At 47.0% G+C, this 26,793-nt stretch overlaps 1 protein-coding gene across 1 annotated transcript in view; it reads right to left on the bottom strand.

The window, feature by feature from the left end:
• SATB2 (SATB homeobox 2) overlaps positions 1-25,930 on the bottom strand; it is a 139,357-nt gene extending 113,427 nt beyond the window's left edge. Inside the window, exon 1 of the mRNA XM_054722858.1 lies at positions 25,816-25,930. Within this exon, the coding sequence (XP_054578833.1) occupies positions 25,816-25,930 (115 nt within the window). The remainder of the gene's footprint in view (positions 1-25,815) is intronic.
• Between the last annotated feature and the right edge of the window lie 863 nt (positions 25,931-26,793).

The raw sequence follows: 26,793 nt of genomic DNA, 5'->3' as shown, positions 1-26,793 counted from the left end.
TTTAAGGGAAAGTTCCTTGAACAAAAATGTGAATCTTCTAAAATGTCATGGCTGACATGGCCAGCCATCGGATGCAGTCACAGAACCTGGGCCGGAGTGTCTTCCGTCTCAGTAACAAGGGCAGGCCCCTTCCTCTCTGGGCCCCACTTTACCATCCTCAGGAGCCCAAACCTGAGAGGCAGCGTCACGTCATTCCACCACCTGCTCCCTGCGCAGCGCATCCCAGAGCCCCTGCGGCGGCACTGCTTACGGTGTCCATTCCCCACTAGATCCAAGTGCACAGGAGCACAGTGCCTGGCAGATGGTAGAGGCACAGAGAGGGAGGGAGGGAGGGAGGGAGGGATGGGAAGGTGGATGGGTGGATGGGTGGGTGGGTGGGTGGGTGGGTGGGTGGATGGATGGATGGATGGGTGGATGGGTGGGTGGATGGATGGATGGATGGATGGATGGATGGATGGATGGGGAGGAAGGAAGGGGAATGGGGAAAGGGAGGGAAGGAGGGAGGAGAATGGGAGAAGCAGGGAGGAAGAAAAGAGGAGAGAGGGAGGGAAAGAGATAGGGAGGGAGAAAATAAGGGAAGAAGGGAGGGAGGGAAGAAGGGAAGAAGGGAGGGAGGGAGGGAGGGAGGGAGGGAGGGAGGGAGAGAGGCCACTCTGCCTTGGTCCATGGGCAGCACTGGCTCACTTTGCAGGTTCACTGGATGCTCCCTCCCCAGACTCTGTCCCCAGCCTCCTGCTACCCCCCAACAAGTGGAAAACTGAGCTCCCACATCTTGGCACCCTGGACACCCAGCACAAGACATACTCCAGACGCTGCTGAAGGCACAGAGAACTCTGGGCCTGAAGAGATGAACCCTCACACCCATCTTCTCATGGAACCACGCTGCCCAGAGATGTCCGATCGCCTGCCCCTGGACTCCCTGATGTTCCAACGCAGAACCCTGTCTGAACGCTTTGGGACCCAGCCGTGGAGGTGTTCATGACTGTCATTTTAAAAACACTTAAGCCTTCAAAACGGTGAAAATAAACTCAACATTGAATTGGTAGATTGATTTCTCTTTCATTAAAAATTCTACTTTTCTATAAAAAAGAGAGAGAGAGAGGGAGGGAGGGAGGGAGGGAGGGAGGGAGGGAGGGAGGGAAGGAAGGAAGGAAGGAAGGAAGGAAGGAAGGAAGGAAGGAAGGAAGGAAAGAAGGAAAGAAGGAAGGAAGGAAGGAAAAGGCAAGAACCCAGCATTTTGCTTCTCAGGGAGAGCTCCTTTTTAAACTTTCCAAGTAAAGTAAACAACTTCTAAATTCAAGGTCACTGCAGGTCTGCCAGTTGGTGAACAAAACAATGGCTTTTGTATCAACCACAAGCGGAAACACGGCTCAATCAGGATTTCATTGACTGAGCATCATTCTGCCAACTGCACTTCTCACTGAGAGAGCAAAAGCGGCTGCCCGCAGACTCCTACGTGGACCACTACCGCGGCAAAGGCAACTGTGTCCATTACGCTTCACATCCAAATCCTTAGCTCCAGTGACTTTCCCTGGGATTCTTTCATGTTAATGAAACACGGAAACACAGCTATTAAAACAGGTAAGATACGCACAGATCAATTTTGCATTTCCATCATACCAAACAGAAGACATAAATTGTTTATATGTCTTCCCAAATAAGTAATTTCCTGTCCTTAAAGATGTATTTGTATATAACCAAATAAAGTCCCTAACATAACCCACATAAGTAAATAAATCTAATTCATTCAGGAAGTATGATGCTGAAAATTAAGATCAAGGTACTGAAATCTCAAAATTATCTGATTATAAATACTAAGAAATTCCCTAGGAATCATGGACATATGAGACCCTGGAAATGTAAGCGAGACTTCCTTTTATTCAGGGCTTTAAACAATGAAGCCTGGCTAGGAAGATGAGAAGGCAGGAGCTGTATGAGACCTAATACTGGACATGTCTATTGTGTCCCATTAGAAAAAAGACTGGAAAGGAGCCCTCAGGCTATGGCATCAGGTGGTTTTATTTTTAATTCAACCATCCTTAAAATAACTTGCCCTAGCTGGTTTGGCTCAGTGGCTAGAGCGTCAGCCTACAGACTGAAGAGTCCCTGGTTCGATTCCTGTTAAGGGCACATGCCCGGGTTGTGGGCTCGATCCCCAGTAGGGGATGTGCAGGAGGTAGCTGATCAATGATTCTCTCTCATCATTGATGTTTCTATCTCTCCCTCTCCCTTCCTCTCTGAAATCAATAAAAGTAAAATATCTTGAGTGGTATTTTATTTTGATTCTCATATCAAGCCACCATCAACTTCCCACCTCTAAAGAGAGGAAAAGAGACAAATCTCAAAAACTGATTTGGTTCCCTGGTCACTAAGTCAAATGGGGAAAAAAAGATCAATTTATTTCACTTTTTGTTATGTGTTGCTTTAACATATGTATTCTACAATATATGGGAGTGGCACAGAAAATAGTCACTACAACGAGACTGGCTTTCTTCATGTCTTTTATAGAATGACTAGTGATCCGTGCGTGAAATCTCGCGAGACCCGGGACCCCCACCACCACCCCCCACGCCATGGGACCGCCCCAAGTCCCGCCTCCGGGCTGTGCGCAACGGCTGCTGGGCCCTGCCCCTGCGACACACACTCGGGGCTGTGGAAAACCCAGCAGAAGCCACGCGCGAAGTGGCCACCAGTCCCGCTCCCACTGCCCCACCCCCGCGGTGCGTGCCACCATCTTGTGATGGCATTACAGTGTGAGGGTCAATTTGCATATTACCTCTTTATTATATAGGATGAGCTGCATGTGCCCTAATAGGCCCAACTTTTCCTCTCAGGCTCACTTATCAGTATGTGTAGCATCATATTCACTTTCTAAAGATCCATCAAGAAAGTGGGCGTTACTTTGATGCTTCTCATGGTATTGCTATGTTACTACACTGGACGAAAATAGTTAACTGAATTATCTAATGTCACATTAAAAATAGTTCAACACCAGAAATAAAGAATAAGTTACTGATTTTTAAATTCTGATGTAATACTTTTGTCTGATTCACAGTAAGTTAAACTTATTTATGTTAAAATGCCCATGAAGCCCGGCTGATGTGGCTCAATGGTTGAGCGTCGACCCAGGAGCCAAGAGGTCGCAGGTATGATTCCCGATGAAGGTACATGTCCGGGCTGCGGGCTGGATTCCCAGTGTGGGGCGTGCAGGAGGCAGCTGATCGATGAGGCTCCTATCTCATCTATGTTTCTATCTCTCTCTCTTCCTCTCTCTCTAAAAATCAATTAAAAAAATATTTTTAAAAAACGTCCATGGACATTTATGTATCCATTTGTGGTTCTTCGAACACTTAAAACATCTCAAAACCAGTTGTGATCAATCAGAAACTATTCATCTTAGTGTCCTAGCATAGTGACTGACACTTAGTCAAGGCCCCAAAATAATGCTTGAAAAATATTGAAACATGATTATGTTCTAAGAACTATGAGTCCAAAAATGACTGCAAATGTCCTTCCCAATCACATCTCTGTAACTTACACTTTCAGCATTTTGTTTGTATTTTGCCAAGTAAAATAAATAAGAAGCGAGAGCTTTTCAATTCTTGCCCCTGCTACCTACCTAATTATTTGATGACATAAAATATTGGGTCGGGTGGTGCATATAAATAATGCTCAGAATAAGTCAGAATAAGGGTTTATTATGAGCTTTATTAAAACACAAACCTTTATTCATCCGTAAACCACTCCACATGAAGCAAACCCAGGTAAAGGACTAACTATGATATTTATCACACAGGAACTTCTCTCTCTGCTCTATTCACCACGACGTAGACTATGTTAATTGTTTAATGTTCTGGCTCCCCCAGGGGCAGGAACTAATTTGGGTTACAAAAGGACTTCATATGAGATATGGCTCATATTAAATAGCCAGCCATTTTCAAGATGAGTTGGACGTAGACTATAACTGTTTATGCACCCAAACCTGGAGAAAGGGACCCAATTTTGTCTCCTGAACATACAGCCCCTGCTGGGTTCATGTATTTACTCTTTTCCCATAAAGTGCAATAATTAGTATCAAAATATTTTCTTAAAGCCTGGTCTGATAGAGTCATAAGAGATGCTTGGGATTTCCATATCTGCTGTCTCTATTATCTTTTGGGGAGATAATTAATGCTTCACCCCAGGGCATTCAAAGTAACTGTTGCAGTAAAATTGCCCAGAGTGGGTATCCTTATTCAAACATTCATTCTGGACCATTTAAGGGATCTGCTCTTGCAAATGTAGGGCCTACAGATGTGTTTGACAAAAAAAGACAATAACATTTGCATTTGGGATGCCGAGGAAAATGACCTTCCAAAGTCGCCCCAGCACAAAGGGAAGTCACAGTCCCCCTAATTTCTGGAAGCCCCCACGTCCTCAGGGAGAAGCCGCGTGAGAGCAGAGGAAGTCGTGAAGGCCCAGCTAGTGTGTCCCGGCCACACTGAGAAACTGCCCCAGTGTGACCTGACCCATGGCTGCTGGTGAACATATCACCTCTGCCGCTGACTCCTTCCCAGCAAACACCTGCCCGTTTTAATGGGAAAGAAGATCTGGGTTCACACTAATCAGACCCAACGCGAGAGGCCACACCTAATCTGCATAAAGGGAAGCAGATTGCAACCGCCCTCATCCTTTTTTATTTTTAAACTGGTTTTTGAAGCCGAGCATACATGAAATCTCAGAGGGAGACAAGAAGGCAGTTGTGCATACATTTCCCTTCATGCCTTTTATTGTCATTCTTTTTGTACAAACCACCTTCCCGAATGACTACTGACTGAAGCAAGGAGAACAGAATGAAGGAAAAAGAGCAGGCAAAGACCACAAATGAGAAAACAACATCTTATATCTCTTCATAGATCTTTACAATCCTCTATGTCAGTGGTTCTCAACCTTTCTAATGCCTCGACCCTTTAATACAGTTCCTCATGTTGTGGTGACCCCCAACCATAACATTATTTTTTCGTTGCTACTTCATAACTGTAATTCTGCTACTGTTATGAATCGTCATGTAAATATCTGTGTTTTCCGATGGTCTTAGGCTCTACAGCAGCGGTTCTCAACCTGTGGGTCACTGCTCTACAATACGTATCATTTTAAATCAGTTTTCATTCGACTTGAGTGTCTTTATATTCTTTGGTGAAGACAAAATATACCCCAAATTTGGAAAACAGGCTGCAGCTAGCAGAGATCCCGAGACCAATAACTATTTGTAAACAATGACCTGTCTCACAGAGAAAAATATTATATCAAGTGTCACCCTTATCATCTCGATACTGGCTGATGCTGCTCACAGAATAATTTAAAGTGACAGAACTCTTTAGATCCTAGGAATTGATCATCGAAGTCATTCGATTCAAGCCTGGGTGAGTCTGCAAAATAACTCAGCAAAAACAAATGTGAGTCAAGTAAGAAACACAAAACCTGGAAAAGAGTAAAGGCAGAGATCATTTTTAATGGCGGTCACAGAGACGTGACCGTCTCAAGACAGCCGTGATGAAAAAACCTGGGTGCTGTGCTTTGGAAAAACAGGGGTGCTGATTCAGCAGGGTGCTGGGGAGCACAGGATGTTACACATAAAATGGTTTCACCTCACAGAAGCCATATCTTAAGCACATTCCATACCTCGGCCAGTAGGTGAAATTAGGGCCAAGAAACTGGGAACGCCTCGTGCTTTTAATAGAGAATAGAAGAGGACCTTGAAGTGGCTTCACAGGCCATGAGAAGCCACTGCAGAGCATCAAGGGATAGATGACTGAGAAACGCCGAGCCACCCATGGCAACTCAGGGCAGGCGCAGGCCTTCCCAGAGCAAGAGTCTCGGTCAGAAGAGACTGCTGCATCAGACGGCCACACAGAAACGAAGCAGACTACCGTGGTCTAGAGAGAGAGAGAGAGACGACGAACGGGTGAAGGCGGGCAACCCTGGAAAGAAATCCAGAATCTGAAGACCGTGAAACAGGTAGGCATGCGCAATAGGAAGTGACAAGTCCTGGATGGGAGTCAGGAGACCAAGCCACCCCGTTCTCAGTGCCTCTCACTCCTCCCCCACCCCCACCCCCCACCCCCACCCCCTGTGACCAGATCACAGTGGCCTCCGTGCCAGGGCTGCTGAGAGCATTAAGTGCGGTCCTAGGAATTCAGGTTCTCTGGCAAGTGGAACTGTGTTGTTGCTGTTATAAAGAGTAAACATCACGACAAAGAGCTTAACATGATTCGCTTCTGGTTTCGAATCTGAGGAAAAGGGGACGTTCTTTTCCCGGCCAGTGGGTGAGAGGGACACTCCTAAAGAGCTGAGTAAGTGTTCCAACAAACTGAACAAACTGAGTCTGAAGCGCCGATGAACACCAAACTTTGAACTCTAAGACAAAGTTATGGATAAGATCAGACCAAGTTAAAAAAGAAAAAGGAAAGCGTGTTTGGCCAGGGAAGCTGTGAACTATGGATTCTCGCCGTGGCGGCTATCTGTAATTTCCCGTATACAGAGGGGAGGACAAAATCCCAGGTGACTGCAAAAGGACGCATTGACACATTTCTCTGAGCTGAACACTTTCTCGGAGTCTTCTTTTCACCAAAAGCCTTTGGCATAGACATGTGTGTTCAGAACCGCCTAGACAACTCGCCCAGGCCACACAGACACTCACTGGCAGAGGCTGAGGCAGGTTTCCCGACCTCAGAGTTCTTACCGTCCCCCATCACGGCACTTCCCCCCCCCCACCCCCACCCCCCGGGCAACTCCAGCATGGCCTTGGGGCTCCAGTTCACACAACACTTCCGAAAACAGCACTTTTTCTGTTTCCCCCCATAAAACGCAGCTCACTGGCCCAGTATTTATTCCTGAGGTCAGTGACTGCACCTTCCACGTGAAGTGCCGTCTCCCACTAACCTCTCGGGCTCTCCGGACAGCTCCTTCTCCGTCCTCCTGGCAGCACCAGCGCTGAGCTGCGCACCCAGCACAGAATCGGTACCCGACGAACAGGTACTGAATGAATCAATGGCATTTAAAGGCTCCAAATTGCCACAAAGTATCTTGATCTCAATTCTTTCCTGCTGTTATATTTATTAACCACCCTGATTCATTTATTGAAGAAGGTCCACTATGAGCCAGGTAGTGTAGCTGTGGGTATCCTATATCCGTTCACTGTGTATTATTATATTACGTATAATAATTATGTGCAAATTGATTATGAAAGTGTGTAATAATTTATAATACACATAAATTACATTATGTAATTTAATCCTCAAATTATTCCTGTTAATAAAAATCATCCTCAGTTTACAGATTAAGAGTAGCAAAAAAAAGATTAAGCAATTTACTACAGGCACGTGGCTTCTAATAATAATGATAATGATATAACTTAAATGCCGATTTTGTGGTAAGCACAGTGTCAGGATTTAATATATGTATATATATTATCCCCTTTGATCTCCACAACAAACCTGTGAGATAGACTTTATCACATTTTTGCAGATGAGAACATCAGGGGACCAAAAGGTTAAGTCGTTTCCCAAGATTACACAGTGAACAGGCAACGTAACTACTCTTTAAACTCTGGTTTTTATGACTCCAAAGCCCACATTCTTTGCAGTATATCAAGATCCCTTCTGCTGTGTCATGCCGCCTAAACCTTTCTATGTTAAATACCTGAGATAAGCACGAGAGATAATAAATCTCTAATGGACTATTTAACCTAAATTGGTCACATTTCATAACTGGGTCAGGCAGAATTAAAAGTAACAGAGAGGCGGGTCAAAGGGGGAATGAAGGTCTGATACAGCTAACTGCATCAGCTGCATTTTGTTGGACCCAGAAGACCATAAATTGCGTTTGAATTAAAAAAGTTGGAATATTACTGTTCTCTTCCGAATGCATTTTTTTTTTCACTCATTCATTTCGATGTTTACGGAAGCCCTGGAAGTCCAGGGTGATGAACAGATAGGCATGGCGCCTACACTCCTGACACTTAAGAGTCTACCTGGTCTAACCCACGAGCAAAACCTAAATTAAAATGTAACAGACGCTAGGCACAAGGCTGATAGGAGGCTATCAGCAGGAACCATCAGGTGGTCCGGGAAAAGGGCCCAAGGGGCGCCTGGATGAGCAAAATTTGGGGGAAAGAATGTATGCTGGTCACGAAGCGGGAGAGGCCGGGCCCAGATGGAGAAAGGGAAGGAGGCACGGCCAGGGTGGCCGGGGCAGGGATGGGGACGCGTGGGTAAGGATGAGGACCAGGACAGGTCAGATGTGGATTTTACTCCAAATTAAACAGAAAACCGGGCAAGGGTTTAGGCAGAGGAACGGCGCTGTTCAGTTTATGTAGTTAAGCCATCACCCTGGCCACAGGGGGCCTGGGCGAAGGTGGATCAGACAGGAAAAGCAGAGAGGCCATTCAGGAGGCTGTTCGATGAGCCAGGGTAGAAGGGACTGCAGACTGAACAGGGGGAAGCAAGCAGGGGAAATGGAAACAATGAGATATTTCCAATGAGATATTTCCAAATCTTCCTCCATGTAGCACCACTGAGCTCTTTAGGGGAAAAAAAAAAAAATCCACAAGAGGAAAGCATAAAGGAGTTTCAAAGGTATTGGGAATGTTCTATTTTCTAAGCAGAGTAGGCAATAGAAGGATCTGGTTTTGGTGTGTGTGTGTGTGTGTGTGTGTGTGTGTGTGTGTGTGTGTGTTAAATATACATATTGTTGATATTTGTGTGTAAACATGGCATATTTCATAAGAAAACATTTAGAGGATCAATGCCATGGGTTTTAAATGACTGCTATATTTTAGAATAGTCAGGAATAGTGGTCTTGTAATTTCAGGGTGAACTTTCTCAGTCTGACCCATAATCAGGACATCCAGCTCAAATTCTAATAAAATAGGTATTTTCTAATTCCAGATTCATTGTAATAACAAGAAAACTATAAGTTAAACTTGAAATCTGAACTTTGTCAATGTAACATCTTAGATATCAGTAAAAATAAATCATGAATTAGTCAACTGGGAATATATCCAAAATTTTAAAAATTATTGGCCATAGCCCCAATTAACCATAAATATAGAATGATATCCAAATACAGAGATATTTATGAAAGAGTTTCTACAAAAGTAAAAAACTCTAAACAACCTACATGTCCAAAACAATTGGTATGGTTAAATAAATGATGGTATACTCATACTATCAACCATTAGGAAGTCATTAAAAATCAATGCCATGGAAAATGTTTGTTATATTAAGCTTTAAAATGTTATATATCCATTGCCTATGAGGAGAGAAGGAAAAAGAGATTATGGGAGATGTGGAAAAGACTTTATCAGTAAATTTTTTAAGACAAGAAATATCTTGGGCCACAGGCGATGCCCAAGGGGAATTTCCCTTTATCCTTCCCACTGCTTTGCGTTTTCTACAAGGGGCGCATTTATTTCTGTAAAATTGCTGTGCTTTCCTTGCAAATTATTAAGCAAAGCAAACCACACACACACACAAAAAAGGAAGCTACCTGCATTCAGAAATCTCCATTCTTTGGTCAATTCCTGACTATTTTCAGATGAGAACCCCTTCCCTTTAGAAACCTTTAGCTGGAAACACAAACAGTTACAACGCTGCCTAAAAGAAGATGAACCGAGAAAGCCGTGGAATCCCAAGGGACTGGACAGGAACACCAACCAACGAATTCCATGGGATCAGTTCGCAGGAACCTCCTCTTCTTCACCCTCTATCCAGCCAGTATCTACTAAGCGCCTTCTGGGAGGGCAGGGTCCCGAACCCCAGGGAGGCCCAGGGATCAGAAGGCCGTCTCTGTCCACAAGGGGCTCCTTCTCACCTGGCTGGAGGAAGAGCAGGTAAGGCAAGGACACCAAGGACACAGCGGCAGATGGTAAATGTCCCCTGGTGGACGCCAGGGAAGGCAGAGGGAGGGAGGGAGCCACCGGGAACGCTGTGCCGAGAAGCTGAGCCCGGTGACGAAGACGTCCCGGTCCCAAACACTACCGAGGACGGCCTGCCAAACCGGACAGTGGCCAATGCCTACTCAGTGAGCGCGATGCCGGCACCACGGGCTCCCGGGGCCCGACAGAAAAGGGGTAAGAACTTCCACGCAGAAACCATCCCCAAAGCTGGCTCCCCGGGCTCCCCCGCCCCTCCCCGCCTGCCGAAGGCGCGACTGTCACGTTAACAGAGAGCAGACAAAACGTAAGTGGCAGCGCTAATTGACAGAACCAGCAACTCTCAGTTAATGGTTGCTTACCTTCATTAAAACAGCGCACATGAGGCAAAAGAAAGTTGTAACATTCCATCGGGAAGAGCAATACAGGATTATAAAGTGGCTCAGTATAATTTTGGGTACAACCACAAAAGAAAAAAAAATATGCCCTTTAACCCAGAGATTATGCATTGACCACGTGTACTTAGCATTAAAGAAGGTATATTCATTGTAAAAGTATGAACACTGCGAAGATCGGTTTAACGCCGCGTGAGTCACTGCAGGCCCCCGAAATAAATATCATGTATAAAAAAACCATTGCTTTAAAGTAAAAGACATTTTAAATAAAATCATGCAAATTCCAAACAAATAATTCTTTTCAGGTCACTTGGCCTTCTTTCCTTCTGGCCTCCACAGTATTCTATTTCATCGATTAAATGCTGCACGGACCTTGTCTCTTTCCTGCTGGTTCTGCCCTGAAAATAACGGCGACGCTCCCAGAGCTCAGAGCGTTCAGTGTGTAAATAACCCCTCCCAGAAGCCCGAATCTCCATATCTTAATATCATGAAAAGCTGGAGCTGTAAAATAAAATCTGTTAGCAGCTGAAATCTTAATGAGGTTCTACAAAGGAGCGGTTCTCTGCAATGACTCAATGCATGGAAACAGCTGAGTAATTACAAATGCATGGGCTGAAGGGGAGTTGGCAAACAGAACACCACAGCGTGTACCCAGGACCAGGGTTGTCGCAGTTCAAGTGAGCCCGTATTCCTTTACCAGGCAGGGCAGGCACCCGACGAACCTGAACTGTCTTTGGCTCAGCGGTAGGCGTGAGCCCATGAAATCGTGTCCCCTGACTCCCACGGACATGGCGACAGTCGGTGCTGGCCTGGCGGCAGCCTGTTCCCCGACCACAAAACACGGCAAAGGAGACACGACTTCAGGTTGGGTTCATCTGACATAACACGCCAGTGGCAATGGGACTGGACAGGGCACCCGAGACCCGCACCCATAAAGAACGTATGGAAGTGAAGATTCCGGCGTCTGCCACCAAAGGACCCGATGCACTAGGTCAGGAATCTGCACTTAGGTGAGCACCCCAGCACCCCACCACCAGCCAGGCCTGGGGTAGGGGGATACTAGAATAGGGTGTGTCCCCCTGAGCGAACTGCAGGAAGGCCAGAGGGAAAGGAATATGAATTAGGGATGGGGGTGGGAAGAGGGGATCCACATTTGGGGGGGAATACTCTGCCATCAGCATTTTTTTTTTTTTTCCAGGGGAAAGAAGAGGAATTTCCTCAAAAGTCTTCTCTGAACGTTCACACATACAACTGCAAACTTAGAACATGGCCTAGAAATATTTTCGTACAACTATTCATGGTAAAGAAATCAAACTCCACATGCTTATTTCTAGTTATTCTTAAAAAGGCAAAAATGAAGAAAAAAAGCTCTCAGGGCCCGACGCTCTCAAATCCATTCTTACTTAGGAATTCCAGAAACTCAGGAATGCTTCCTTAGACGGACCCCGCACAGTCCTGGTGAGCACCAGGCCTTACCCTCTGCAGGCCGCTTAGAAAAGCCAGGCAGAGTCTTTAACATTAACGCACCTAATGCCGAGGTAGGAGGCTAACATGTGAACACAGTGAAACCCTTTATTTTGGTGATTAGGTTTCCACAATCCTCACCTATTTTTCCCTAAGCCCATTAAATCCCAGGCTCTATATGCTAATGACATGTTTAGCTTTCACAATGCGAGGTTCTTTGTGAGAAAATTGGGGAAATACCAACGCCTCCAGGGGATGCTGGACCTCCCCCTCCTTCCCCCCGAAGAACGCTCAGAGGTCGCCACAGAGGCTCTGAGAGCTCAGCGTCCTGAGAGGCGTGGGCAGGCCCCTCAGGCACCCGGCTTCTGGCACTCACCGTGGGAGACAGAGTGAGCACCTTTCTGAAGGTGGACTATGCTGAGCCTGGACGGCAGGAACAGACTGAGAGGAATGAAGCCATAGCAGTCTCGCAGGCACAGAAGCCCGCTTCTCCTGACGTTTACAAGAGTTCACAATGGCATTCGTACAGGAGACAGGCGCTCTCTAGTTCAGAAAAGCAGACCTCAAAAAGATGAAAGAAGATACGGGGGTGGTTCGATGAATAAAGTTGTTTCAGGGGAGATGGTCTACAAGAGTTGGGGGGCTGTGAAGAGAGTTGTATGATCACAAACATGTGAAAGAATATGAGTGGACATCACCATGAGAAACAGTCGTAATAAGATTAACATCCGTTGAGCACAATGGCACATTTCGGCCATTGAAATAGTATCTCACTTAATCCATAGAGCCCTCAGGGAAGGAGGGCTCTTATCCCATCTCCCAGATGAAATATGGAGATGAAGGTCAGATGCCCTCGGAAGGAACGAGGCCAGGATCTGAACACCACACGAAAAGCCTCCTGGTGGCTGCTGACGAAGTTCTCCCATGAGCTTACATTTTCAGGATTTCTTAAAAATTGTGGCAAGTGGAGCAGAGAAATAGCAGGGATCTCTGAGAATCTTATTTAACAAAGGGGTCACAGTTCCATTTCAACCACGTTCTTAAGGGAGGTCAGGGACCAAATGATGATCTCGGGAAAGACAGGACGCCTGTTGAAGGGCGATGGTATCCTGTCAAAAAGATAAAAAGATGAAAGGCCAACTACCCAACTGCCCACCTATCTCCATGTCATCAGCTAAAGCAAATGAAGCTTCAGACTGGAAATGCTAGAACAATGGCTAACAAAGCCCTCAAAGCTAAGAAAGCAATGAAAGAACATCAGGCTGCATCAGGCTGTGGTGAGTGAGTGAGTCTCCTGGCCCAGGAATTCATATCCCAGGGCTTTCAGAAATATGTAGAAGTGACCCGTGATAGTAAAATACACACACACACACACACACACACACACACACGGTGGGGCAAAAGTAGGTTTATAGTTGTGAGTACATGAAACACACAGTTTATTCTTGCATTATTGCTTATTAATTATTGCATTATCTTCCATATGAGCAACTACTTTTGCCCCACCCTGTGTGTGTGTGTGTGTGTGTGTGTGTGTGTGTGTGTTCATGAAGAAACAAAAGAATTCCAGAACAAGCCTAATTTTAGCTCAAGGTTCAAAATTTTAAAAGCAAAAAAATGCAGTCCACAAAGAAAGCGTAACACCAAACTAAAGTCATGTCCTCTGACCCAGGGAGCAGGAAAGGCAGAAAAGTTTGAGAAAACCATTCAGGATGCCCTAGCGAACCTGACAGACAGGTAGTCTGCACCTTGCTGAGTAATAACTCCTCTCCAAGCGAGTGGTCAGTCTTCCAGGTGGGGTTCCAGGCTGTTACCCAGCATTCTCTCTGCCCAGTCAACATTTTGCCATTGATTTGGATGAAGATGCTTATAGAATCTATAGAGTTCACAAAAGCCAATGTAGTTGATAACATAATTTAGATTCAAAATTATCTCAGTGGGCTGTTAACACTTGACTAAATAAAACAAAATTAAATTTAACAATAATGAATACATTAAAGTCATCTATATATATAAAAGCCTAAGCGACCGTTCCACCATTCAACCAGTCGCTATGACGTGCACTGACCACCAGAGGGCAGGCGCTCCGACCAGTAGGTTAGCTTGCTGCTGGGGTCTGGCCGATCAGGACTGGGCGAGACGGGCTGGACATGCCCTGGAGCCCTCCCCAGCCCCAATTGTGCACCGGTGGGGTCCCTCGGTCTGGACTGTGCCTTCTCGCAATCCAGGACCCCTTGGGGGGATGTCAGAGAGCCGCAAGCCAGGCTGAGGGATCCCACCGGTACACAAATCCATGCACTGAGCCTCTAGTATATATATAAGTCCTTACCTTATCTAAATTCATGTGGAGGGAAAACCAACAAACAAAAACCCCAAACTTGATTATAAGATGAGGTCATATGACCAGTATTGTGAATATCTGCTAAAAATAGTTACTGCGTTTAGAGAGTGAGGATCACATGTGAGGTAGTGGGATGAGTTAGTCTCAGGGGGCCATGAACAGCCAAGAGCATCCAGATACAAGGGCAAGACAGAGAGTACAAGGATGGACAGGGACCAAAGGTGCAAATGGCCTTCTGTGGTTGGTTCGTCTCCAAAAAGTCTTGCAGAGAACATGGTCCTTACCTTCCAGACACCTGAGTGCTTTTCCGGATACACTGTCTGAAGACTACTTCCTTTACTACCCTCGGGAATGGTAAAACTAGACCTACTGGTGACAGACATCTACGGCCTCACAGAGAAATGAGCTCCCCACCCTGGAAGAAGCCAAGTGCGGGCTAGATACTACCCAAGAATTCATGGAGAGTCCTGATTATGGTGGGGAGCAGGAAGAGAGGATCTCTAATTACGTTTTACGACCCAACTATAATCCCCACAGCCCATTCCCGTGTTTTCTTTTTACAGCCTGTTATTCAATGGTGATCTCCACGGCACTGCAGGGGAGTGAATTTACATTAGATTTATTGATATACAAAAGGCATTAATGAAAATAATAGTTAGGAAGCGGAGTTTAGATCATATGCAAACTTCCAACATTTTACAGAGCAATAGCTGGCTCTAAGACATTGCATAGTTAAGGCCATCTCCCAGAGGAATCGCTTTTTCCATGGACAAGATGGTGAATTAACACATTCATCATGGCTAAATTAATCTGTGCCCTACAACTGTGCCTACTTTACATTCTCAAAACCCGACTTTCCAAACCAAGACTAGATTTTTCTGTGCCATGGTGTCATAACACCACCTGCAACAAATGTCAAGTCTTCAGGAAGGAGGGACTTTGCCCGGAATAGGCATGCTGTTTAGCATTGTTTTGTCTTTAAAGATTGGTCACAGAGCAAATGCCCTTTTTCCTGCAGGGGGTAACGTTAAGAAATTCAACTTCAAAAGAGCCCTTAGCTCATCTTCACAGGGCAATGATACTTCTGCTCAGTCTGGATGTAATTACAAGTGTGCAAAGAATGAGGGAGGGAGGGAGGGAAGGAGTTTGCCAGCATGCCATCCCCCTCCCCCCACTGCACCCCCCTCCCCTGACTCCATCGCTGCCACCTCCCCTATTACTGACTATTTTTTGTACACACTCTATGGGCCAGCCACAAGCATGTCAAAATCGCGGCCGGTAGGCCACACGCCTAAGCGAGGCGTGAGTCCTGCCAGCGGGATTGTGACATGCTTAGGCCGGAGTCATTAATACGCTGTGCAAACAGACTATTCTGGAGATGATAAGGTTGCCCTTCCCCACGTGTGTTAGTTTAGCAGTGAAGGCTATTGGAGAGATTTTCAAAACACCATAGAACAAAGCCTTTGTACAAAAAAAAAATAGATCAAGAGCATTTTCTTCCTGGCTCCCTGAAACTAAACCAGGACTCCTTGAACTCTGACCTGAAAGGACTCTGGGTCGGCCCAACCTAATCCCGGGCTCTGAGATTAGTTTAATGATATGGAGGCAGCTGAGGCCGAGGGTGCTGCATGTTGCCGCCACATTGTAAAACCAGTCATTGCTCCTGGGGCGGCTCTTCTCATCTCCATGGTGTTTGAGGTGAGCTGCTGTCACCATCCCCATTCCTCGGGGCAGATAACCTGCCAATCAGTGCAGGGAGGTATCAAGGCCTCACGCATCAGAACGCCACACGTCCCTGGATAATCTGTAAATGTAGCATCTTCCCCAAGAACTGGGCGGAGAATGCTGGTAATTGTCACCTTCGCCAATCTCCAGTCCTGCAGTCAGATTAGACTCTGAAATACTGGCCTTCCAGCGCAAGTTGCTGGAACTTTCACTGGGGAATATTTTGGGCTGCAGTTCAAGAAGAATGAATGCTCCGTTATTTTAACCCACTGCTCAGGGTGGTCACTCTAGTTTTTAATGCAACGTCCTACACGGGAATGACATCATAAGGCTGCCATAAAAGCAAGTGTTAAAACCTGTGATGAATTTTCCTACTATAACTAAGCAGTTAATAAGTGTAAAAGTAGATCAAAACATATACTTATGATCTGGTAAAACAAACACAAAAATAAAAAGTTTTTTTAAAAGCTATAAAAGTCCTTTTGCCTCTTACTTCTAAAGCTCTATTAGTGACCTTAATGCCTGGAGACTTTTTTTCTAATTAAAAAGTCCAGCCCAGCCGGTGTGGTTCAGTGGTCGAGCATTGACCTATGAACCAGGAGGTCACAGTCAGATTCCAGTCAGAGCAAATGTCTGGGTTTGGGGCTCAATCCCCAGTAGGGGGTGTGTGGGAGGCAGCCGATCAATGAGTCTCTCTCATCATTGATGTTTCTCTCTCTCTCTCTCCCTCTCCTTTTCCTTACTGAAATCAATAAAAATATGTTTTTAAAAGCCCAAATAGCAATTTCTAATAAGTGGCATTTATTGATCTCGGGTAGTTTCTCTCTTCTTAGGGTACAGACTCATTTGGGCCATATTACTAAGTATCAATTCAAATCCCATGGAATGCCTCGCTCTACTCGGCCACGCACATGCCCTTTCATCCTCTCGCACAGCTTCCTTGCCACCTGGGAGAGATTTCCTCCGAGGCACTCTCTCCGTCTACAAAAAAAAGGTCTTTCTCTCCCCATCTTTGTCCTGTCATTCTCACTTAAAACATTACTCCGTCCTTAGAGTAGAGTAAAATGTATTATCCAGATATCAATGAATGACACAACCACCCTTATTTTCCCTTGCTTACTTCTGTATTCAAACTAGAAGTGAAAGATGAAGAATGATTTACTTACTATATTTGTAAACCAATAGTTTTTTCATAGGAGTACCTCCCATGTTCTAGGCACTATGCTAAGAACTTTACTGGATGTCATTTTATTCTCATGACATTATGAGGACAGGGGCTATTTTTATGTACAGAGAAACCGAGGTTCGAGTACCTCCCATGTTCTATGCTAAGAACTTTACTGGATGTCATTTTATTCTCATGACATTATGAGGAGAGGGGCTATTTTTATGTACAGAGAAACCGAGGTTCAAGGAGGTCTACACACTTCTCCGCTATCACAAAGCAAGCCAGTGGCAGAGGCAATCTATGGCCGCGAAGCCAGAACGGTAGCCATGAGAGTTGTTATACAACAATATGACAAGCAGTAGGTGCAGGCAGGACATGGGCCCTGGACTGAATAACTCACGGACCGGCGAGGGGACAGGGAAGGGGAGGGGGGCGGATATGTAAACAGACAGACTATAATCCACTGTGTTAAATGTTGTTACAAAAATTAGTACTGTGGGAGCACAGAGAAATAACCACTAAGGCTGATGGTGAAAGGGCGGGTGCGGGGGGGGGGGGGGGGGGGGGAGGACCCACCTGGATGGTAACTCCAGTTACAACTGGGTCTTCATGTTGGAGGACTGGAGAGGGGCTAGCACCTCGGCAAATGTGTAAGGACAGAACCCACACCAGAATACGGTGCGTGTGAGGAACAAGGAGAAAGCACCTGGGCATGAGGTAGGAGATGCCAACGGTCCCATGCTGGGAGGGAAGGGAAGACTGAGCCGGATTGTGGGGCCCTGCGTGTGGTCACTAAGAAAACAATGCTGATCTCAGAGAGAGGAGGCGGTGTGAGATGGATGGGAGCTAGACTGGAAGGATGGAGTCATGAACACTTAGAATACATTTTTAAATTTTTACTTATTAATTTTTAGAAAGAGAGAGAGAGAGAGAGGCCTCAATTTGTTGTTCCACTTCTTCATGCATTCATTGGTTGATTCTTGTATGTGCCCTGACCAGGGATGGAACCTTGGTGTATTGGGACAATGCTCTCATGCAGCGGTGGCCAACCTTTCGGACCTCATGGACCACCAGTGATCATGGACCATCAACCGAGCTGCCCGGCCAGGGCTGAATACATTTAAACAAGGAAAAAAATAAAGCATGGTGGCGGCCTGGATCAGGGAATAAACATTGAGAACTTCTGTTTTAGTTTCGACTAGTCTCGACAGCATTTCTGCAGACCAAAAAGAAAGAGCCATTTCTGTAGACCAAAATGGAAGATACCAGAACTCTGGGGACAAAGGATGCAGCCAGGTCCCCCGGTGAGTCAGTGCTGAGTGAGCGAGGACAGAGGACAGCCCTGGACAGGCCAGAGGTCCCCTCGCCTAGGTGCCCGCCCGCCAACATGAGCAGCAGAGAGGCGAGGCCCGTCTGGCACCATTATTTTGTCTCCTGTGCTGTTCTCTTTCTCTTCTCTTCCCAACTAGGGAACAGATCCCTTGAGGGGTCGGGCCAAATTCTGTATTTCTTCGTATCTCCCTCCATTCTTAAAACCGTGTGACCACATGGGAGCTGGGTACACGTGCCTTATCCTGGCAGGGTGAGGGAGAGATCGGAGACAGGGCCAAAGAGGCAGCGCCTCCCCGAATGGGGACAAGTCACAGATGCGGCACGGAAACGGCATCCTCGCCGGGCATGGTAGGAGGTGCCCCAGAGGGGACCGTAAAATGCATGGAGAGCGTAATTGAGCCTTTTATCGGGAATAAAAAATAAAACTAAAAACACGTGTAATAAACTGTCACATTATAAATAATCCTTAGAGCCGGGGCTCCGGAGTGAATCTGTTATCTCCTACTTCCCTTGCAGTGACTAAATGCAAGTAGAGTTGGTAACAGAACACACCAGTCCCAAGGATTACAGTGCTGCTGCTTTTTAAATAGTTTTTAAATTAATACACGAAATACCTTTGCTAACCCCTTAGTTCCTCAAATTACAAGAAAACAGTTTAAAATAAAATTTCTATCTTCTCGGGATCTGTCTGTTGGTTCTTCTGACTTCGTGTTTACTCTGAAAACAGTACTCAAAAGCACCTCTGCAATCACGCCTCGATTTTGGCTCCCATGTCTCCAGGGCCTGCGTGTTACCGGGGAGAAGCGTGAGGTGCAGACGTGACTTCTTCAGATGCCTGCGTGCCTCGCGGACAATGTTTTACTCTGACAATGCCAGACTGAAAGCCCAGCTTTCCTAACGCATTGTCCCACGGTCTTTCATTCAACAAACCCACAATGGAAACGGGACTCTCCGTTGTTCTCTCTGGATCTAATCAGGAGCCCTTGCTGGCGAGGCCAGCCCTCCGTCCTCCCTGATTTCCCACGACAGCTTCACAAATGGGCTGCGGCCAACTCGGCTGCTTGTCTAGCAGGGTTCACGCTGCCCTCTTTCTTCCGAAAGAATCCCAATTTTTTTTTCTGAGCAGCACTGTGTCATCAAAAACTTGATTTCCCAGGCTCTCTAGACCCGAGACTAAGATCAAGTCTTGGGGGAGGAGGTCCCTTCCAGAATAATACAGAGCTAGCCCAGCCAGTGTAGCTCAGTGGTTGAGCATCCACCACCTACGAACCAGGGCACATGCCTGGGTGGTGGGCTCGATTCCCAGTGCGGGGCGTGCAGGAGGCAGCCGATCAGTGATTCTCTCTCATCACTGATGTTTCTCTCTTTCCCTCTCCCTTCCTCTCTGAAATCAATACAAATATATTTTTTAAATAAGACAGAGCTTCATGAGAAGAGGCATCGGGCACTTGGCCTCTCTCTGCACCCCGGCCGGCCTGGGATCTGAGCTAACGGTCTGTAGGGGCAGCAGCCACTTTGCCACCCTCAGGAGGAAGCCAGGAGGCAGACAAACACTGGATGAGCCTGGGCTGGCCGCCCGCATGAGACAAATAAAACCCCTATTGTCTAAACCGCTGCTGTAGAGTGTCTGCTATGTGTAGTCACTTGCGATCTTAACTGATTAATATCTAAACTCGCATCGAACTCTTGACATGTTCTCAACACATCCCTCCCCGGACTCGAACCTGCAGGGGAGGCCGGACACGGGAGGCCGCGGAGTAAAGCGTGCCCGCCTCAGCCTGACATCAGGGCGCTTTACACCGAGGCCGGAGGCGGATGCCTCCTAAGCTCCCCCTGCACCCCAGCCACACAGAACGCCTGCCCATCAGCGGCCCCTCACCCCTCCCTGCCCGTCCTCGTCCTAGTCCCGTCAAGGCCCCTCTCACACTCCGCCTCCCTCTCTGGTCTGAATGGATCCCTCCAACCAGATGAGAGTTCTTCCTCTTTTGAAATCTCAAGGCAATTCCATCTGCCCCTCCCCCGTGTTCTCTCCACGATGGGCCTGTGCTCCCAGGAGAGAGGCACCTGAGGGCAGGACCCTGTCACTCTGGGGTGGGAGGCTCGCCCCCACCCGGTGCCCAGGGCCCGGGGCCGCACACAGCAGCTGATTAACCAACAATGTCCCCTCTCCAAATGCGTCTCTGTTGGTCCCGGAGAGTCCCACCAGCACGGAGATGTGCAGGGAGCCTGTGAGACAGCAGGATAGCTGAGCTCTCTGCTGGATTGTTTTGACACCAGCGCAAGTGATAATGGGCTGTTACTAGAGTGTCAAAGCGCTCACTGGAGCCTCCTGCCAGCCTCCCTGCCTGTCACAGCCCAGTCTGCAAGAGCCTCTCCATCCAGCACCCTGTGGCTTCTGCTTAAGGAGCCCCTGTGGCTGGTCACTCCTCCCCCAGGGGGTCCCAAATAAAATCTCGAGTCCAGGAGGAGCAGGGCACACACCATCCCTCCAGAAGTGATCCCGGCAGTGTGTGTGGCGGGGGGCGGGGGACAGAGGGGGGACGCAGGATGCTGTGGCTGGGAAGCAGTGACCAGGGCAGACTGCAGTCCTCTGATTAAGTAGAGCCACCGCCCAACCACCATCCACCCCCCAAGCACAGCAATACTGAGGGAGCATGCAATTCACATTCAGTTCAGATTGCAAAAAGCTGGGGATAATAAGAGGAGGAAAAACCCACAGGATGAGAGGAGGTACAATTTGAATACAATCTAAAAAACAAAACAACTCAAATAGGAATGCTAGCCGTAGCGTTTGCATATTAAAATACAGGCTGCCCTTCATCGCAGAGCAGGCCTGTGACAGGTAGATGCCCCACGACTACAAGTCCACAAAGGAAATGCTATCTCCAGTCACAGAATAGTTCTGAGTCGGCCATCAGTCCACTGGCCAAGGTCTCAAACAGATAACTGCTCAAAATGAGCTAAAACCAAGCAACGGTAACGTATATCATTAACTGAAATGGAGACTAAATCATCAATATGACGATAAATCTCTGAGAAGAGTGCTAATCACTAGCCATCTGAATCACTGAAAAGTGCTGTGTAGTACTGTTTTAATTTAGTAGCTACTATGTATACTAGAATTAAAAATAATATTGCCTTACAAGCATTTGATACTAATGACGTGGGCTGGTTAAAAAAATGAATGAGTGAAAGTTAATAAGAGAACAGATATGGATATCAAAATTGCATTAAATCCCATAAATAAACTATTGAATTTTATAGGAAGGTGAATACTTCATTCATGAGAATTTTGATTAAATGAATGAATCCCTCACACACACCCCCCATGAGATTGCGTTTGCTGGATGCCCAGTGGCCCAGCACCCTCTGTGGCCTTGCCAACCTTCGTGATTAGAGTCTAGATCTGGGGTGCTTGCACTGTGCACTGAACTGGTCCAGCTCTTCTTCTTTTTCTTTCTTTTTTTAAAAATATATTTTTAATCATTTCAGAGAGGTAGGGAGAGAGAGATATAAATACACACACACACACACACACACACACACACACACACATGCATGCCAAGCAAGCTACTGGAACGACCAGAACGACCGGTCACTATGACTTGCACTGCAGCAGCCAACTGGCTCGACTGGATTGGGGCCCCAATCAGTCCCCCTCCAACCTCCCACAGCCCCTCCCCCCAGCTGGCCCAGCCCAATCAGCCCCCATCAGGGCGGGCCGGCCGGACCCCCCCCCCCCGTGCACAAATTCGTGCACCAGGCCTCTAGTCAATGATGAGAGAGAATCATTAATCAGCTGCCTCCTGCATGCCCCACACTGGGATTAAGCCCACAACCTGGGATATGCCCTGACCTGGAATCGAACCACGACTTCCTGGTTCCTAGGTGGACACTCAACCACTAAGCCATGCCAGCCAGGCTAGCTCTTCTTCTTCTTAACATGATGCTTCATCCTACTCCCCACGGCCTCTGAGGGAGCCTCCGTGCCCAGCACATTCCCTGCTCCAGCCCCACCTGCCAACAGGTAGCATCCCCACTGCTCCCTGCACTGTGAACGGTCACAGCGCCGAGGTGGCTGTCAGATGGCCAGGCCTGGGCAGGGTGAGTCCTCGGGAAGGTTAAAAATAGGACAACTGGACCCAGAAGGGAGTGGGCACCGCGACTTGGCAGCCATCACACTATAATATTTGGCAGAAGGAACATTCTATTTCCATGTCAGTGAGTTTCAGTGTCTCCCATATAGGTGTCGTTACTCTTTTACACCAAGCTGGGTTGTTTTGCCTATGATCTCGTGGAGGATCATTTGTGGGGAAATAAATAAATTTTAAAAATACACAATTTTAAAAACACGCCTTTATGTACAAATCTATGAATGGGTAATTATCAAATAGACTGTCCACTAATAATTATATTTGACTCTGAGGCACACCGTGCAATTTTTGATACCGATTTACCTTCGTAATTATACTTTCCTTAGAGTATTATTAGCTTTCAGTTGGGAATTCTAATATTAAAATAAACACACAAAAACACAGTGGGACCACACAGGTACTAGCTATGTGTTCCCACAGGTAACCCAGGCCTACTTTTCTTTTTTTAAGGATAGAACGTTGCTCAATCAAGGGCAGGGATGGGGAGACAGCACTATTTCAAACACAAAGAGAAGGGAGAGGAAGAGTGAGAACGGAAAAGGCTGCGGGGTGAAGGAGGAGAAGTGGATACATCAGAATAAATGAAAACTGCCACTTAGACGCTCCCTGCAGCTTCCTTTCTTATCGCCCTGGTCACACACCAGCCGATCGCATGATGCAAAAATGTAACTGAATATAACATAACATGACCTCGTGTCTTTATCTATCAGACCCTTTAGTCCCACCAATGTCACTATTATACCCTCTTGTAGGCCACGATCATTGAGCCCAGGTAAAAGTGCGCAAAGCAACAGGATCTCCTGGCAAAGCTGTCTCCTGTGAGATGCTCCAGGGAGGAGAGGGAAGAGGAGGAGCCAGGATTCAAAGGCGGCATGACATTCAAATGTCCCATTTTCCGGGACACAAGTACCTCCTGGCAACCTGTCCCCCGAGGGAAAACATTTACATGCCTTCCACTCCACACAGCCCCCCGCTCTGGGTGAGACAGGTCCACAGAGGGACCGCGTCCGAGGAAGAGAGAAGAGAGGAGCGTCTGTGTGGGAGGAGGGGCGGGAGGGAACGCAGCCTGTGGCTCAGGCCGGCTGTGAAGAAGGTGTGCTGACTCAGGTGGCTTCCTGCGGCCCAGTCCTGCTTGTAGGAAAGTAACCGGATATCTGGAACCCACCAGAGGGGAGGATGGAAGCGATGCAAAACAGTTGTCATCTGACTGCAAAGCCAGCGGCAAACATTCCCATTTGTCATTAATAAAAACGATGGCATCTTCTAAAACACACAAATTCAACCAGAGAATTTGGGAGGAAAGTTGCACTGTAGTAACTTCATAAATAAATAAAATATATAAATATGCATGCACTGCTTTGGGGGGGATATGGAAAAAGGCGATGTATTACAGAATACTTTGTCCACAAAAGGAGGCTTGACTCTTTTCTTTGCCACGGAATAGGATTTTGTTGATCAAAAGACATGAATGTCAGAGGATCTATTCTTCTTATTCCATACGAAATTAAAGAATTAAGGGAACAATACTGGCAATTCTCATCCAGTATTTCAGAATGAGGGACTTTTTTTTTTTAATTGAAAGCTACAGAAAAACAAAAGAAATTAACATATCTGGCTTGTGCATTGTAAAGTAATATCACTAGTAATTATAATAGTAACCAAGGTGTACCCAGCCTTTACCCTGTATTATACACTGTATATGGCTTGTTTTATTGAATCTTTCTAACAATCCTGGGAGGAAGGTATTATTGTTACCCCTATTCTATGATGAGGAAACTGAGGCAGGGAGCACAGAGCTGGAAAGGAGTAGCACCGATTAAAAGCCCAGCAGTCAGCCGTGGCCAGGTAGTTCAGTTGGTTAGAGCATCATCCCTATACACCAAGGTTGTGGGTCCAATCCCCGATGATCACGGCACACCCAAGAATCCATCAGCAGATGCATAAGCACGTGGAACAACAAATCAGAGTTTTTCTCTCTCTCCCTTCTCCCTCTCTCTCTCTCACATTAATCAATAACTTCTTTTAAAAGCCCAGCCATCAGACTCCTAAGTCCACAACACCCAACCACCGCCCTCTACTCTCCTGTCCTCCATGGGAAGAAAATTCTAGAAGACACAGAATTGGAGACCGAGCCATCACGCCCCATGAGACAGCTCTCAGCTGACCTGACAGATGAGCTAAGCCAAGACAATCCGCTGTTCACCAGAAGCCACGCCCAGCAGTGCCTTAGAGAAAAGAAACCAGCAACTCCACACGCCTTTAACCATTTACTTTTGTTGTGTTGGAAGTTTAATATATGTATTTTTAAATGCTAATGTTACAACTGTCAATCTGTCAGTGACCTTCACTTCCAAATTTTAGCTTGGTTTCCTTCTACATCCTCACAATGTTGACAATACCACCTGTTTGATTTGGTTTGGTTAATAAATTCTAACACTTAAACTGGATCATCATTTCCAACCACCTTGTTGCTGCAGAGGAGGGAAGATGGGCCTAAGAAGAAAACATTGCACAAAGCATCGAGTACATGGCCTGCTCTAGACGGGCCCTCCCTGGTCTGAATGCATCCGGCTGGAGTCGGAGGCGAAACAGACCACTGGCTGCCTGATGGAGTTCTGCTTCCCGCCTTGACCCAAAGAGACCTGGTCTTCACCCCTGCCCCTCCCCACCCGTCACACATCAGCTGTGGAGGGGGCCACCCAGGGAACCCGGGGAGGGACCCTGGCAGATTCAGTGAATAGCCTGCCACTGCCCAGCACAACCACGGCCACCAGCTACCAGCCCATTACCACCCGTCCCGCACACAGGACGGCACTCTTCCTTTCCCAGCGGCCCCGGGGCTGCGCACTGAACTATTTTGGTTCCACATATCCCAGGGCCTTTTTAAGACTCGGGACAAGCCAATGACTGTGGCAGCGTGGGGACGCAGGGCCTTTCAGAAGCGCTTCAACTCACCACGTCCGCACGCCGAGGGCGGGCCTCCCCCCGCAGACCTGCCACGTGCTGTCTAGTCCCGGGAAGAGCGAGCTCATCGTACCATGAATCAGGTCCCTCCAGCATCAGTCAGCACATGCCTTCCCGGGAACGAGTCAATGCCCTGAAGAGGGAATTTCTAAATGCTACACCCCGCCCCCCCATTCCGTGCCCTGAAAGTGCCTTCTCCCCATGGGATTAGACGGCTGATTTCGGGAAAGGACGTGCCTGGAAAAGCAGTTCTGTCAGGAAGCTACGTCTGCATCCCCCGCTTCGGAGTTCCACGGAGAGGAGCTGTGTGTGGGTGTTTTATTGATAGTGTTATCGTGTTATCGCGGGCTGTAACTCACCTGGGGGTGCCCGGAGAGCGGGGCCGCTGGGCACGGCCTGGGAGCCCACGGGGGATCGGAGCGCACTCAGCTGCCCCACCCCCGCCCCCCGCGCTGGGAATGAAAACGCCGCCATCCGTCTTGATGTGTCAGGGAACAAATCAGTTTTATCTGTTCATTTTGTGGTTTAGTGTCATAGGTACTTTAGAAAGCATAATTTATAATTCCTCATGCAATTATAGATGAAATTAAATCATCTCACTCTTCCGCAAGCATCCAAATACTTCAGATTAAGTAGAAGGCACCTGTGATGTCTTTGAGGTTCTCCTCCCCCAATCGACTACCGGGAAGAAAATAAAGGAAAAGGAGGGGCAGCAGTGGAGCATGTTAATGAGGTGGTCGAGTTATATTAAGCCAGGCCTCATAGAGGCTTTTATTGATATTCTTAATAACAACCCACTACAACACCTAACCATGCCATAGACACAACGATGCCTAATCACGCCACCGAGGGGCAAAGGGTAGTGATAAGCCACGGCTTCAAAGAAGCAGAATGGCTGGGTTTGAACATTCGCATCCTGGCTCCATCATTTCTTCTGCTGTGTGTCCTTGGGGAACTTATTCAACCTCTCTGCGCCTTGGTCTCCTCAGCTATACAATGTGGATTATGGCGCCGATGCCACACAGGGTTTGTGAGCAGTAAAGGAGTTAACATCTGTAACAGGTTAGAACAGCGCCTGGCACGTGGAAAGCTCTGTGCTCGCCGGCATTGTAATTGGCAACAATAGATACACCGCTCTTTTTTTTTTTTTTTTAACAAGTAAACATACATGAAAACAACACTTCATCTTACTGACTAATACGGAGGCATTCCCATGGGAGATAAGGAAGAAACACACTAACGATGGGTCCTCGACTGAGGGGTAAATGGGTAATTTTAGTAACCTTCAAGACAATGCAACCAAGATCCCTTAGTAAGTCCTAAGGGACACTCAGTCC

Source organism: Eptesicus fuscus, chromosome 11 (genome assembly GCF_027574615.1).
Source record: "Eptesicus fuscus isolate TK198812 chromosome 11, DD_ASM_mEF_20220401, whole genome shotgun sequence".
Lineage (NCBI taxonomy): Eukaryota > Metazoa > Chordata > Mammalia > Chiroptera > Vespertilionidae > Eptesicus > Eptesicus fuscus.
The sequence above is the reverse complement of the archived record's forward strand: the minus strand, read 5'-3'. Positions and strand labels throughout refer to the sequence as shown.